This window comes from Heteronotia binoei, chromosome 18 (genome assembly GCF_032191835.1).
Source record: "Heteronotia binoei isolate CCM8104 ecotype False Entrance Well chromosome 18, APGP_CSIRO_Hbin_v1, whole genome shotgun sequence".
NCBI classification, from domain to species: Eukaryota; Metazoa; Chordata; class Lepidosauria; order Squamata; family Gekkonidae; genus Heteronotia; species Heteronotia binoei.
Window position 1 is genome coordinate 40112397 of NC_083240.1, and position 16101 is coordinate 40128497.

At 47.0% G+C, this 16101-nt stretch overlaps 1 protein-coding gene across 1 annotated transcript in view; it reads right to left on the reverse strand.

The window, feature by feature from the left end:
• The window catches only part of TRIM37 (tripartite motif containing 37), a 51269-nt gene that overhangs the window by 7994 nt on the left and 27174 nt on the right, over window positions 1-16101 (reverse strand). The window contains exons 18-21 of the mRNA XM_060258815.1: window positions 15870-16070; window positions 11374-11682; window positions 8734-8865; window positions 276-462 (exon numbers count right to left, since the gene is read on the reverse strand). Of these exons, the coding sequence (XP_060114798.1) occupies window positions 276-462; window positions 8734-8865; window positions 11374-11682; window positions 15870-16070 (829 nt within the window). The remainder of the gene's footprint in view (window positions 1-275; window positions 463-8733; window positions 8866-11373; window positions 11683-15869; window positions 16071-16101) is intronic.

Sequence of the window (16101 nt, forward strand, 5' to 3'; positions counted from 1 at the left end):
TCCTTTCCCTTCCTCTCCTCACAAGTGGCACCCTGTGAGGCAGGTGGGGCTGAGAGAGCTCAGAGAGCTGTGACTGACCCAAGGTAACCAGGATGGCTTTTTATGTGGAGGAGAGAGGAATCAAACCCAGTTTTCCAGATTAGCCCTTAACCTCCACACCAAACTGACCCATGAGTTGATGGGCAAAAGGGTTGCTCTACAAGAAACTGAAGGTGACCCTTGAATACAGCCTTCCCCTTCAAGCTGTACCGAATAGCAACTCGACACAAACTTACCCTAGTGCTACGATTTTCCTTGCTTTATCCACCGGCGCAATGCCATTTGAACCAGAAGCGCTGGCATCGGAATCAGAGGCCTCACAATGCCTGTCTTCAGGCTTCACCGATGCCTCCGAGGCACAGCTGCTAGTCGGGCACCTGGGAGAGCTGTGTCGGCTGCTGGGCTTCATGTTCCCGAGGCAACCTACAGAAAGAGAGAGGCAGGTCTGTCAAACAGCCACCCAAACTGCAATGGCCGGTTTCTAACATGATGGCAAACAGCCCTTGGCCTCAAAGAGCAGTCTGGGGCAAGGACATAATTCTGTCACCTTAGCACTATGAAGAGCTATTGAGCAAAGCTCCCACAGAAAACTTCCACACTCATCATCCTCTACTGCAGTCCCAGATGCTGGAAAACCAGTTGCCGGACCAGATGGGCTTCCGTCTGATCCAACGCAACTCTTATTGGGAGCATTTTCTGATAAAGAGGACTATTCAAGAGGCAGCATGCAGGTCAGCTGGCTTCACTTCAAGGGCAACCCCTGCCGCATTCTTTGCTCTCCCACAGCAATCATAGCCAGCATCTCCCCACCACCACCTTCTTGAAACAGACATCCGCATTTGCCTTCAGGGTTAAAGGCTAAAGACTCTACCACGCAGAAAAGCAAATGCAAAAGCAATCTAGAGGAGGATGCCTACCACCAGCGGGGTCAGGAAGCTAAAGGCAGGCCCTGCCTCCTGACTCAACTGGAACTTCAGTGTGAACATTTCTCTTTGGCAGGTGGATGGAAGCTGGACCTCACTTGACCTCTGGCCTGCAGGCAGGGCCACACTAAATAAAGAAAAAAAATTAAGCCTCCCCCACACACATTTATAGCACTTGCAAGGGTGTCAAAAGGTAAAGGTGTGCAAGCACCAGTCATTTCTGACTCTGGGGTGACGTGGCTTTCACGTTTTCACAGCAGACTTTTTACGGGGTGGTTTGCCGTTGCCTTCCCCAGTCATCTACACTCCCCCCACACACAAGTTGGGTATTAATTTTACCTACCTCGGAAGGATGGAAGGCTGAGTCAACCTCGAGCCAGCTACCTGAACCCAGCTTCCGCCGGGATCGAACTCAGGTCGTGAGCAGAACTTAGGACTGTGGTACTGCAGCGTTACTACTCTGCACCATAGGGCTCTAGAAAACACTTGTAAGTGGCTCCAAAATGGGTACTTGAAAGTAGAAACAGAAGGACTCCTTCTAGCTGCCCAAGAGCAGGCACTTGAAACAAATGGTAGGAAAGCCAAGATTCAGAAGACCAGTGATAGCAGCGAATGCTGATGTTGGAAGAAAACATCAGGAAACAGTTGACCACATGGTCAGTGCCTGCAGTGAAATTGCTCAAACTGACTCTAAAGAATGTCACAACAGAGTTGCAGCTCTGTTGCACTGGGATCTTCGCAAGAAGTATGGCTTACCGTTGATCTGAAACTCATGGGAGCACAAACCAGACAAGGTCATGGAGATTGAGGAAACAAAGATTTTTTTTTTCAGACTTACGATTCAAAGATAAACACCGGGAGTGTAACACCCCTGATATCACAATTGTGGAAAAAAGAGAAATGGGATTTGGATCACTGACATTGGAGTCAAGACAGCAGAACAGAAAAGAAAGAACATGATCACAAATACCAAGACCTGCAAATAAGAGTTTTGGGGAGAAGAAGGTGACTATGGTGCCAGTTGTCATTGGGTCCTTGGAGTAGTGCCCTGAAGTCTCAACAAACACCTAGGCATCTTGGGCACTGAGCAAATAACACCTTGCCTGGAACAGCACGGAGCCTGCAAAGATACGTCTGCAGTTCCCAAAGACTTGGCTAGATTTCAAACTGCAGAACACCATCCACCAGTTAAGTATCTCTCTGTGACAATTCACAGTAATAATAAACCATAAAGTTGCAACTGAGTTATGACAACTCCATGGGGTTTTCAAGGCAAAAGATGAGCAGAGGTGGTTTGCCATTGCCTTCCTCTGCGAAGCAGCCCCGAGTCTTCCATGGTGGCCTGCCATCCAAGTACTGACCACGGCCAACCCTACTTCGCTTCCACGCTCTGGGCAATCTGGGCTATTTAGGCTGCCTCAAGCTAACTGGCACAGTCTTAACAATCAGTTGGAAGGAAGGGAAAGAGTGTGAAAGAACTAGCCCAGAAAACAAAATTGCCACCTTGGAGGTCTGCACATGAAGGTAAGGCAGCAAACAAAAGGGACGCAAACAAATAATTTATGACGGATCTTCCTTCAGCAGCCCTGCAGCCAAACTACTCCAGGCCGGGCTGGACTCCACTCATCCGCTAACAAGAGGAAACCTTCTGACTAAGTTCCAGTGTCCCATTCTCTGTCAGTGGGCCAGAAAATCCAGGCTGGGATGTGGAAGAACAACATGCACAACATCTCACAAGTCCAGTAGACAGTCTTGTACCACTGGGCCCACTCTAAAGATTACCTCCAGAGGTGCCTGGGTGCCAAATGCAACCAAAGCTGCTGCTTTCCTTGGAGAATGTCCTGGTAAGTCCGGATGGGACAGCAATGAGTTGGACTTCTTAGGTTAGAGAGGTTCACACTTTACTTTGAGTCTTGCCAGTGTTACTTTCCCCCCATTTAAGTTGGAAAGGGGGGAAAGGTATCTGTTTTTCAGAAGCAGAGCATGCATCTGATGCAGATTCAGAGACTTACCAACGCTCAGCTTACGCCATTCCTTTTCCCTTGGATGTGGGGAGATGGATGGCCACATCAGCTCTGAAAAGGGAAAGCTGATTTTTGAAAGGAGGGAGGGTTTATCCAGGGAACTGCATGGACTTGGAAGAACATGCAGAGCAGCTCCTTTCTGGCTGTCAGGACACCAAGTTCAGAAGTACCCTTGGATTGCAGTGACTGCTTCTTGAAAAGCCACTTTGAGGGACGAAGTGGTAAATAGTACGTATCAGCTCAAAGGGTGCTCAGGCAGCTCCCACAGGACTTTGTGCAGATCAGCACAAGGGATCACTGCGAACTGGAGGATTCAGAGAAGAGAAGCTTACTGAAAGAAGCACTTTAGCATGGATATGTCGCTAAGAGATCTTGCTCCCTTTTTAGGCCAGGACTGATGACCAACCTGAAACCCAGTACTTTAAAAGGTGTTTGGCCACAGGATCTGGGCTAGACTGCAGAGAGCCTCAGGTTTCTCTGGTGCCAGCAGCTGGCATGAGACATGCTTACATTGACAAAGTCCTGACCTCCAGGATGTTTCCTGAACACAGTCTGCGGCAATCCTTCACGAGGCTAAGATGGTATCGGTGACCTGCTTCATTCTCGGCAGTCTCTGCTTCACCTTCCAGGCAGAGCAAAGTCAGAAAAACAGGATTCGTTTATATACTTTGTGGGCAGGTGAAATGAGCTGTGGCAATTGAGTGATTTATAGGTGGTGTCCAAAAATCACGGCCTACAGGGACAGCATGCGACCAGTGAGACAACTTCCAACTTGGACTCGCTGATCTTCCTGAAAACTCCAGAAAGCAACGGTGTTGGCTGAAAGGTGTAAAGTAGGCCTGATGGCCAATCCTGAGTGAGAATGTCTGCTCCACTGGAGGGAGAAAAAAGGGGGAGGAATCTCTGTATTGTTGTGTTTTGCTGGCAGCGTAAAGAGATCCAGGGATGGACACCAAACATTCTCTGTATTGCCATGAACGCTATGGGGCTGAGGACTTGTGTTTCTGGCAGCTTAAGTAGTCTGTCCTGGACCCACAGTACTGTTAGAGATACCAGCCTGGTCTCTGTTGAGGAAAGCTATGTAAAGCAGTACACTCTTTGTACAAGGGAGCACATTGGTCCTCCCAGCAGCACAGGCTTTCACCCATTCAGACCAGGTCATGGCTGAAAGCGTCCGGCAAGATGTACTGCCCTGATCTCAAGCCAGGTTACACTTTGTGCAGCCTCTTCTCTTGTCCATCATCTCTGGACCATCAGGTCCCCAATGTGCTCTTCATCCTCAAAGGCTTGCATCCATTAGAAGAACAAGGTATCCTGAGAACGATATGGATTGGTTGGGTAAATCGAGGCACGTTTAGAAAAAATTCTGACTTTGAGTGAGACCAATATCTAATGATGTCAGCTAAGGGCATGGGGCGGAGTCTTTCTCATGGTACAACTTCCAGAAGGGGTGGGCGATATTTAAACCTCAAATGTGTTTCATGAGGTCTGAAGATACCTGAAGTAGTGAGCAGTGACTCACAAAAGCTCATACCCAACAACAAATTTTGTTAGACTTTAAAGTGCTACTGGACTCTTTTCTACTGGATAGAATAGGTAATGCACAACATTAACAAAAGACAATTAAGAACAGTTAAGTGTAGAACAGTTAAGACAGGAAGAAATCCTGCAGTTTATTGGTTGACTGACTGATTGATGGTGACTTGGGAGGGACAAGATGTCCTCCTTTTCCTCAGAGGAGGACCCTTCACGGTAAGTATCCTCAGAAGAGAAGGACCCTTCACGGTAAGTATCCAATGGCGTTATCCTTCTGAAGCTGAGGACATCTTGGTGGGACCTCCCACAGCAGTGTCTTCATGTCCTGGGTGGGTCATCATCTTCTGTGTCTAGGACATGTTGAAGTACTCTTCTGCTGAAGGCAGCATCAGGCAAATTGTACGTGCTTATCTTATAGCATAGAGATGGATGACCATGTTGCTGTCTTGCATACTTTCTTCCACCGTGGTGTGTCTAGCAAATGAAGTGTTGGTTACCGTGCTCCTCGCTGGATGAGCTGTGGATCCATGTGGCATGTTCCACTTGTTGAGTTTGTATGCTTCAGCGATACAAGCCTTAAGACACCTGCTGATGGCTAACTTAGACATTTTATTCCTCATATTTGGTGGGGAAATAGAAACCAACAGGACATCTTTTTTTTTAATGTGTCCTGTTCTGCATATGAACACCTTCAGGGGACTCCTGACATTAAACATGTGCCATGATCTTTCCCTCAGGTGATTGAGGTTCAGACAGAAAGATGAAAGACTCATTGCTTGAGATCTGTGGAAGGTCGAAAGGTTGGATCGGTTCTCAATGTCACCTTATCCTTGTGCAAGACACAGAGCTTGGACTTGATGGAAAGCACTCCAAGCTCTGACAGGCTTCTCATGGAAACGATGGCCACCAGGAATAGAGTTTTCATTCTCAGCCATTTCAATGGAATCTCTAATTGGCTCAAAGGGTGGTTTGGTGAGGGATGAAAGCATGGTATGTAAATGCTAGGCTGGAAATTTATGCATCTGTGGAGAATCTTTCTCCCTTGATTAAGTGTGGATCTCTTTACAGACGCCTTCAACTTGACATAACATTGTAGACACTGCTGCAACTTGCCATCTGAGTGCTCTCAAACCTCCATCAATGTCTTTCTTGAAGGAAGTCTAGAAGTAACTTGTTATGGGTTTAGAGCATCAGCTGTCTTTCTCCCACACCACTGAGCGAATGTCTTCCAAGTAGTGTTGTATATTTTATTGGTTAACCGCCTCCTGGAAGCAAGAAGAGTATCCACGACTTTCACGCTATAACTTAGTTGGAGGAAGTTATCTCATTCAGTCTCCAAGTGATCAAGTTTAACCAATTCGGATGCAGGTGCTAGATTGGTCCCTGTTGTAGCATGTCCATGAATACAGGAAGTCTCAGAGGTGGATTTGTCAACATTCCAAGTAGCGCTGAGAACCAGGGATGACAAGACCAAAAGGGAGCCACTAGAATGACCTCTGCCTGCTGTTGGCCATCTAAAGCAGGGCCATCTAAACTTTTTAAATAGGGGGCCAGTTCACTGTCCCTCAGACTGTTGGAGGGACAGACTGTTGTGGTGGCTGCCGTTACTGTACAAGGCCGCGGGCCGTCAGTTCTCCGTCTTCTGCATCTCTCTCCCTTCCCCACACCACACACCCCAGCCTGGGAACTCACCTCACCTCGGTATCGCCTCACACTCTGTCTCTGCCGCCTCAGCCCAGTGCCGGAAGTGTGCATTGCTAACGCGAGTTTAGGTCGAACGTCACTTCCGGTCTGATTTTGCCATAACCCGGCAGGCCGCATAAACGTCCTCAGCGGGCCGCATCTGGCCCGCGGGCCGTAGTTTGAGGACCCCTGATCTAAAGCTTTCTTTAATCAATTAGGTTCCTCCTGAGTTCTCATGCCTTGTGGGAAGGGGGGAGGGGAAGAGAGATGGGAGGGCTGGATAAAAGCACTGCCTGATCTAAGGCTTCCCAAATGGCAGAAACTCCCAATCTCTTCCCTCATGCCTAATTAGTGAGAACAACTCTGGAGGGAAATTAAAGGGCCTGGCGAGAGTATATTATGCTTCCATCAGCCCTCAGGATCATTTGGGTCTCTATGGAGACTTGAATCAGCGAGTTCCAATATTTCTTGCCAGTCCCCACACCCAGCTGACTTGTGGCTCCTTCACAGCCTCCTTTCTGCATGATCAAAATGCCTTGAGCAGGCTGAGCACTCAGCAGCTGATTTCCGAAGGCAGTGCTTGTTCAGCTCCTGTTCGCGTGTCTATGACAGCTAAGGAAGTCCTGTTAGGATCACTGCCTGCTCAGTCTGAGGACTCTTCTGCACCTGCCATGAGTGGAGCCTCCAACTCTGCTTCAGGGAAGCCATCGCTGTCCTTCTGACAAATTATGGCTTGAGTAGCCAAAAGATGCACCATGCAAGCCAATGATCTGTATTAGTCACCGCTCCTTTAATGGAGCTCTGTCTTCACTCTCTTCTTTTCCTGAATCAAGGAGCCAAGAAAGGAAAAGAGAGCAGTAAGAAAGATCCAGTAAAATCAAGAAAACGGTTAAAGTTAATGAGGTAAGCAAAACAGAAGTAGGACACTCTAGTTTCTAACTTCTCTTCTTGATGAGTCAGGAAAAGAACGGGAGGGCAGGTGACTCCCACAACAGGGACAGGAAGGAGGAGGGAGGGAGTTGTTCTTGCCTCCCTGAGCAGATGTCGGGAAACTCCTCACCAAGATGTCCTCTGCCCCCGAGGGAGAAGACATAAGTGCACAACTGAGGAAATCATGATCTTGGGGAATGCCCAACAAGCAGATCAAAATCCAAAGGAAACAGCTATGTAATAGAAGCGCAACTGATGACAGGTGAAGCTGAGATGTTTGTGATGGCTTGGAAAAATTGGCAGTGAAGGAACTAACAGTTCAGAGAAAGACTGGTAAGCCTTGGGGGGTGTTGAGAGGTGCACTGCTTTGCTGAAAAAGAGCCTGCAGATGAGGAAGATGGCTCCAGTTAAAACCTTGGTCTGTTCCAGGAGAACTTCATACTTTGGAAGTCCTGTGATTTGGTTTCCTCTCCTCTTTTGCATGCAGAAAGCATGACATGTTTCTTTGGTCTCTAGGACCTTTTAATTACCGATTTCCTCCAACAGCATTTCATCTTGGAAAGGGACCTGCCACAAACTATTTTCTGACAGCAGCCTGGCCTCAACATCAGCTGCCATAGTTCTGGAGAACTTAAATGAATCTGAGCTGAAGTCTGCAAGGGACCTGGCTGCATTGTATGGCTTAAGTTTAACACTCCAGAGTTTGGGAGAGAGTTAGAACTTGCAAAATTCCTTCCAGCCACTGGATCCAGGTTTTAAAAACCACATGTTTAGCAGCTGATGCCAGTTTTATATCCTCTGACATTTAAGAGGTAAGTCTTCATCTATTGCAACAATGGTACCAGAAAGTAAAATTCTGACTAGCTATCAAAGAAGCCCTGTTCCCATGTTACAGTGAATGGATGCATGCCCTGCATGTATGTGTGTACATTTGAAAGAAAGAATCAACATGCATTCACTTTACAAATGAAACTGGCATCCTAGTGCCTGGATATATGTGGGGTTTATATCACATTCAGGTGTATATGTGTTGAAACGCTGGTCTCTGTTGACATCATTTTCCACCTGCTTATTCCAGCAGCCAAATCTCCCTACATTTGGGAACAATTACACTGGCTGTTGGACATGCTTGCTGAGTGACCTCTTCAGTAAGGCAGGCCACAGAAATTAGACTGGGCTGGGGAGACGGCATGCTAAGTGAGTCAGACAGACAATATCACGGGATAGGCAGAGAACACCCACTTTAAGCTTGGTGTTGTAACTTACAGTTTCCTAGGGGCTCCAGTCAGAAAATGAATAAGGAAGGAAAGCTCTGAGGAGAAAAGGCAAAGGCAGCTTTGGGGCAGAACCAACTGGACCAAAACTGAGAAGCTGTCCCACCGACTGGAATCGCCCATGCCACAGAATGCCCTTTTTCTCAGAACTGTGAGCTTGGCAGAAATTACACACAAAATACTCAGGGGATGGGAGTAGGCAGCTTTCAGTTCATATGGAAGAGATCCCACAACTTTCCATCTTAAGAAGGTTTCAGAAGAGCTGTGTGGCCCAGAGGTGTGGGGGGGAAAAACTCCCAGGACGACCTGCTTCCCTGTTTGTACCTTCAGAGGAGCTCTGACAGTCTCCCTTGGAGCGAAGATTTCCATCTCCACAGTCCATGGCTCTTCGCAGAGACAAGCTGCCTGCTGCCCCACTTCGACCAGCTTTGGGTGAATGGCTTTTCTTGTGTGTAGCTGCAATACAAACACATGCCCCTTAATGTCTTGAAGAACAACCGTGACCACATTTTTCAGGAAGATTTTGCAACTGGACACTTCACATACAAATGGCCACCCTCTGTCTAGGAGAGTCTGCAAGCAGCCAGATCGCTCCAAGACAATCTGTCCCTGGAATTCCTGAAGTTTCTCAGGGCCCCAGGACAAACTCCTCCAGCTATGACTGCCACACTAATTCAAGGGCTCATTATTCCAATTTTGATCCATCATCTCTCAAGGAGCAGCTACCTGATTCAAGAAACTGCTTGTCTTGTGACTCACCAAGATAATGCAGCTTGAGAAACTTAATTTTCCAATCTACCCAGAACAGCGAAATCTGGAAAGGCTGTCAGGCATCCAATGGGGAACAAGAAATGGCTTCTCAGAAGAGCCTGGCTTGGTGGGTCACAAGTTACACAGCTCTGGTCCACTCCAGAGGTGCTCAACTCAAGGAATTACTGGAGTGGTGCTTGACTGCAACCATGCCCCACCCTGCAGCTATTTCAGGTTGGAAAAACAGAAGCGAGGATGGGGAACACTTAAGCTCCCTCTCCCCATGTATCCTGGGTTCCAGTCTGAAGTGGGCCACTGTATACCTCAAAATGAGCTTTCAAAAACATGCCACGAGCTCCAAACATGGAACTCTCACCACACATCTGGTAAGGTCCTCAGAAGAGAGGCACCAGTTCTCTCTCAGCTGTGCTTGATGCACTGCACTCACTTGTGGGAGGCTAAAATTTACAGGGGAAAACACCGTCAAAGTTGTTTTTCTGCAACAGAAGCTGCTCACTACATTCAATGCACTGGCATGCGTAAGTAAGAGGGATCTAACTCTCTCTTCTGGAAAGGGATAATCTGTATGGAAGGAATAAGATGCAGGGTAAGGTAAGAAAAAAAAAAGAGGTTGACAAAGAAGAGAGAGAGGGAAAAACCAAGGCTGAAGGAGAGAGGGGAACAGTTGGTGGAAAAGGAAAAAAGGAGACAGGAGAAAAGATAACGGGTGAATAAAAAGCGGAATTGAAAGGCAGAAAAAGGCAAGGCAAGGCAAAAAGAAAGGCCCTCCATCAGCATTCTCTTCCCATATCCCAGAGAATTCAGACACGGTGGGAGAGAGCAGCAGTGGCCCTGCTTCAACACGGACCTCATCCACCAATTACTCTGGGGAGCTTTCCTAGCTTGTCTGGCTCCCATCCAGGCATCCTTTAGTTACCAGCCCAGAGTTCTACTCTTCTGTGCCCCTCTGACAAGGAGCCAAGCTGCCCGTGGAGCTCTTACCCTGTTCATCCAAATCTATGCAACAAGTCAGCAGTTGTACAGCCAGGCAGTTGCTGCTGCTGTTCCGCTGGAGGAGGGGGACTTGGGGAAAGCTGGCAGAGGAGTGCCAGCGCTGTGTGCTGTTGTTCACTCCCATCAGATTCCCCCCTTTTGCAGCTCAAAGAAAGTGCTGATTCAAATCCTGCTCAAACCCTGATTCAAACCAGTTTGGTGCAGTGGTTAAGTGCGCAGACTCTTATCTGGGAGAACTGGGTTTGATTCCCCACTCCTCCACTTGCAGCTGCTGGAATGGCCTTGGGTCAGCCATAGCTTTCGTAGTTGTCCTTGAAAGGGCAGCTTCTGGGAGAGCTCTCTCAGTCCCACCTTCCTCACAGGGTGTCTGTTCTGGGGGGAAGGAGATTGTGACCGCTCTGAGACTGAGATTCAGAGTATAGGGTGGGATATAAATCCAATATCTTCATCATCCTCTTCTTCTATTGGGAGCCCTGCTTTTCTCATAGGAGGATTGCTTGAGGTGCTGGGGGACTGCCAGTGGGAATTTCTTGTGGGAATTGGTGCATGGACCAGCTCCATGCCCTCTGCCACTGGTCTGAAGTGACCTGCCCTTGCTGTCCTTCCCCCCCCTTTCCACTGCTAGGGGCTGGTTCACAGCAGGCTCCTGCAGCAGGAAAAGTAGCACTGGTCACCCAATCTTCTTGCTGCAGGGGTTGCTTTTATCAGGGGGAATCAAGGCATGTTCTGAATCTGATCTTTCCCTCTCCACCCAGGAAACCTGTCACCACGTCTCCTGCAAGAACTAAGGATAGGCTTCCCAGGCTGAAAGGATGCGCATGGCAGAATGCCAACTACACCTTGGCACTAATAGCACCAATTTGGTAAAAAAAAACAAACCCAAGATTAAAGTTCACACTACCCATCCATTTGACGCTGTGTTGATAAGAAAGCTGAGCTCCCCAATCTGCCCTGGTGGCCTTCAGGTATATTTATTTCGAGAACAGTTCTTATGGGAGAGGTTACCACTAGCTCTGCAGAGTGAATTTTACTCAAATCCAAAACAGCACATGGCTTCTTCATGCTACCAGTTCTTTCAGCATCTCCTCCACGAAGAGACACATTCAGGTCTAGGCTATTAAAAGGATGAGTGCTTCTATTCTCAGACAGCTAGACAGTTCCCCTCCTCCAGAAGCGACAGCTAAACCCACCCCCACTTACAGTTCTGTACGCAGTAGCCTGAGAGCAAGGATTTCATCAGCACCTCCCGCGCCAGCTCTTGCAGCTTGCTGTAGCTCTCCGCCCCGCATGCAGCTAAGGCTCCCTGGTCACCGGAGAAGTAGGTGGGTTGCCCATCAAAAGATGTGGCATTGCTGCTCCGGACCTCTGACAGCTGGTTCTTCACATCTGACATTTTACTGCGGACCTCAGCCATCTGACTTTTCAATCTCTTCAGCATCTTCAAGTCTGGTGAGACACGCCACATGGCCTGGTGCCTCCGCTGATCCCGCTCTTTCAAAGAGTAAGAGGCTTCAGGGAGAGGAAACAGGAAAGTGGTTAACACTCACCAGCATCACCCCTTGAGAATGCACAGGCCACAGCATCTAAACGGGCCTTTTCTGTCCTGTAGTTATTCACCATTCCCAATCAAGTAACAATGCTGGAAAACAGGCCATCAGCTCATACCACTCAGGACCTGGAAGGAAACCATGGGGTTGGTCCCCTTTCTGTTGTTGTTAATCCAGACTACACTACACACTCTGGCAAATGAAAAGATGGCATGAGCAATGCAGATCCATGAGCAGTCTACACAAAAGGCACCAGCTTCACTTAGCTATGAGCTCAGAAATCTGTGATCTGGCTGGTGCTGCACACTCCAGTCCACTTCCTCCAAGATTTTGCTCTCTCATTCCCCTAACCAAAATATACAAGTCTGCAAAACCAAAATATGCAAGCCATGTTAAATGTGAGCACTTCAAAAGAATGAGACAAAGAATCTGAATTGTTTGGAGCAAGACACATTTAGCTTTAACAGATATAAAGCGACATTTAAACAGACCTCCGTGTAGCATTTTGTATAAAAAGTGGCTTAAGGTTTCAGCTGATCACTTGTACTTTATTGGTTTATTGCTGGGATTGGCTGACAATGTTTTAGCTAATGTTTTCAGGAGTTTTGAGGTTAACCTGACATGGAACGGTGTGAGACATCTATTCTTAAATAAAGCAGCGTTACAGTTGAGTTGGAAGAGATTTTCTTTTGGAAGTTCCTCTCCAAGAAGAGAACCAGTGTATGTCGATGCGCGTAGAGAGACCCAGAGGGTGATGCTTAGCGACGCAAGAATGAAGGCTGTACACAGTAGCTGTAAAACCACTATATACATTTATTTACACCAACTCACTCTCCTGACTGACAAAACGCTCCGCTGCACTCCAACTCCTTTATCCCACACTCACCACAGTTGCTCTGTACATTTATACATGGGACAGCCAATCAGCAACTTGCTGTGTCATGCTGACTCTGCTTGGCTGATGCAATCCTTCTGGCAGCCAGCCACCAGCTGTCAGGTAGATCATCTAAGCCTCTCAGATCTACTTTCTGTTTTGCAGCACATGCTATAAGCTGTCTGTTTACACATAATAGTGACACCCCTCCTCAGGTTATAGCGGTGCTGACATCCATCCATAGTGACAGTGTAGTGGTTAAGTGCGCAGATTCTTACGTGGGAGAACCAGGCTTGATTCCCCCCTCCTCCACCTGCAGCTGCTGGAACTGCCTTGGGTCAGCCATAGCTCTGGCAGAGGTTGTCCTTGAAAGGGCAGCTGCTGTGAGAGCCCTCTCAGCCCCACACACCTCACAGGGTGTCTGTTGTGGGAGAGGAAGATAAAGGAGATTGTGAGAAGATGGAGATATTGGATTTATATCCCACTGAGACTCTGAGTGGAGGGTGGGATATAAATCCAATATCTCCATCTTCATCAATAAATAGAAGGATCTCCCATCATACCAATAACAGATCAAACTGGAAAGCAGCTCTCCTACCCTGACCTGTGTTCAGAAGAAAACAAACAAAGTTGGTGTAACGGATACTATGCCTACACTACAACAGAGAATGACTAACAAATATCCTCCTCTGGCCACCCAGAGGGATCAAGAACAAGAATTGTGGAAGGAAAACTGCAGCAAAGCTCTGTTCACCACCAAACACCAGGCTGTCTTTAAAATCTTTTTCTAGAAGAATCCAGACTCAAAACTATACAGCCATTCTTCTTTAGCAACAGCACGAGGTTAAATCAAAAGCCACCAGTCAAAAGTCCGTTCCAGCCGCTCTCTGTCTATCCTAACAGTAGGATGGAAAGAAGATGTGTGCATGCGTGTGTACCAGATGGATCATCATTTCTCTTCCGCTCTATTAAGTCAACAAAATGGTTGTTTCAAAGTGACCCGAAACAAGATATCGCTGGCTATAGGCCAATTAGCTTAGAACAAGTACGTCACTCCTGCCAAGTCTATTTACCAGATGTGATTTAGTTTACCGATTCTTTGCTAACAAGAGGAACCCCTGACCTTCACTGGCCTGGAGTAGCTGAAGGACATGTACAATTAAAGTCGCCTTTTCCCACTGTTATATATTCAGTCAAGGTTTGGTAAACCCTGGATTTTCACACACCTATCGAGTGCAGTCAGGGTTAAGTGGTCTATCCCGAAACACTGCCTCTCTCTGAGAGCTGAGAAATGCGGGTGGGTCAGATACATAAAGGGTGGTGACTGACTATAGGCACCTCAGCATCTGAAAGCATCCAACTGCCTATTTTTCCTACAGGATGCTATATGAGCACAGAACTGCCATGTTTCAGGGCCATGCTCTGCAAATCAACAATAGTTTGGATTAATTTAACCTCCTGCAGCCAAAGTCGATGCATACCCACCACTAACAATCTAAAATGTACTTTGTTTTAATCACACTGTGGAATGTGTCAAATGCATAAGTTTATATATTTGTTTTTGCATTTGGCTTACAGTTATCGTCTCACCAGGAGGAATCAAACCATGACTAAACATGCTCATCCACTTAGGGTCACTTGAGAAATTAAAGAAGAGGAGATTGGATTTATACCCTGCCATTCACTTGTAGTCTCAGAGTAGTTTACAATCCCCTTCCCTTTTTCCCCCCATAACAGTCACCCTGTGAAGTAAGTGGGGCTGAGAGAGCTCTCACAGCACTGCTCTTGAGATAACAGTTCTGCAAGAACTTGTGGCTCACCCAAGGTCACTCCAGCAGCTGCATTTGGAGGAGTGGAAAATCAAACTTGGTTCTCCCAGATTAAAGTCTGTGCATTTAACCACTACATCAAACTGGCTCTCAGTTCGTGTACACGTAAGTGTGTATGGGGTATGTGTTATGTGTATTAGGGAGTGTAATAAAATCAAACAGGAGTCCTATAACACCTTTTTAAAGAATAACTTTTTAAATTATCGCATAAACTTTTGTAAACTAGGATTCCCTTTCCTCAAGGCAATAAGCCCCGCTCTACAAAGCTGTACGCTGTCACAAGGCTCCCATGTTCTTTTAAAGCCCTTTCTGCTCTGGACTTTTTGCTCTACCGTCCCTCCTCAACTGCAGTGTTTTTTCTTCTTTCACACAAAACCATGCTGATTCTGCAGCTTTCCCCTTTTAAGTCACAGGAAAAACCATCCTTCACGCCAGCTCAAAGGGAAAAGGACAGGACAGCTGCAGGCAAGTGTCCAAATGAAAGCTCTGCCTACAGCCAGTCTAGAGAGGGACATACTCCCCACCTCCTCAACCCTTTACAGGCCTCAATGCAGCTGTCAAGGCATGTGTTGCTGGGCTGCAGGGGCCTGGCAAGGTTCTCCTGCACAGACAAAGGGGGGACGGTGCTGACAGCAGGGAGCACTGCAGAGGCAAGGAGCATGAAGGCTCCTCATGCCTCCACATGGAATACAACTACTGCTCTAAGACAAAAGCAATGTTTAAAAATAAATCAGTACAGGAAAACAGAATTTTATTAAGAAAACAGGGCTTGATCCTTCCAAGTACCACCAAATGCAGAACCAATAAGATGGGCCACAGAAATGGACATTTCTGAGGAATTTCTTACCCTTGGCCCTTCCTTGTGAGGGAAGACACATGTGGCAGAGACATTTACTGTCTACATTTTATGGTGCATTCACACATGCTAAACAATGTAGTTTCAATCCACTTTAGCGACTATTTGCAAAAGGATTTTGCCATTTTACACAGTAAAATCCAGTTGCAAAGTGGATGTGACAGTGCCCTTTGTGTATTTTCACTGTTTTTCCTTTATGTACACCTTTATCATGCAATTCAGAGACCCCAACACCAATATATGGTCTTCAAGTACATCCCATTACTTTAACACCATTTTAACATGCCCCAAATATACTGATTGTCTTTGCAAAACTCTTATGCATTATTACATCAATGATTGTGATGGTTATTTGCCCCTTAATCACATTATGTGAGATTAGACTGGTTGATTCCCGTGGGATTACTTCCGCATAAGAAGGTTTAAGATGGTGGTTTTTATTTGGAGCCCAGAACCACTAAAGAATAATCACCTAGAATAAAAGATTTCTTAAAGCAGCACCACAAATGAGGAGAAACTACAGATGTGAGCATACTTCAACAATTTCCCAGACAGAGGGAAGATGGTGGTTTTTAGAGCTACCCACTCACCTCTGCTTTGCAAAAGTGAAGCTGGAGGGCGTGGCTGCAGCCCCCACAAGTTTTCCATCCCATTTCTGTCCTTCAGGTCCAACAAGTGTATCAGAGTCAAGGGGTCTATGTCAAGTAAACTGGCACTGGAAGAAGAGCCCAGCGCACTTCCTCCCCGCCTTGACATACGGCCGCCTGTGGTAGGATATCCATGGCTCCCACCTGGAAGAAGAACAGCAGCAAGGACTTTTTT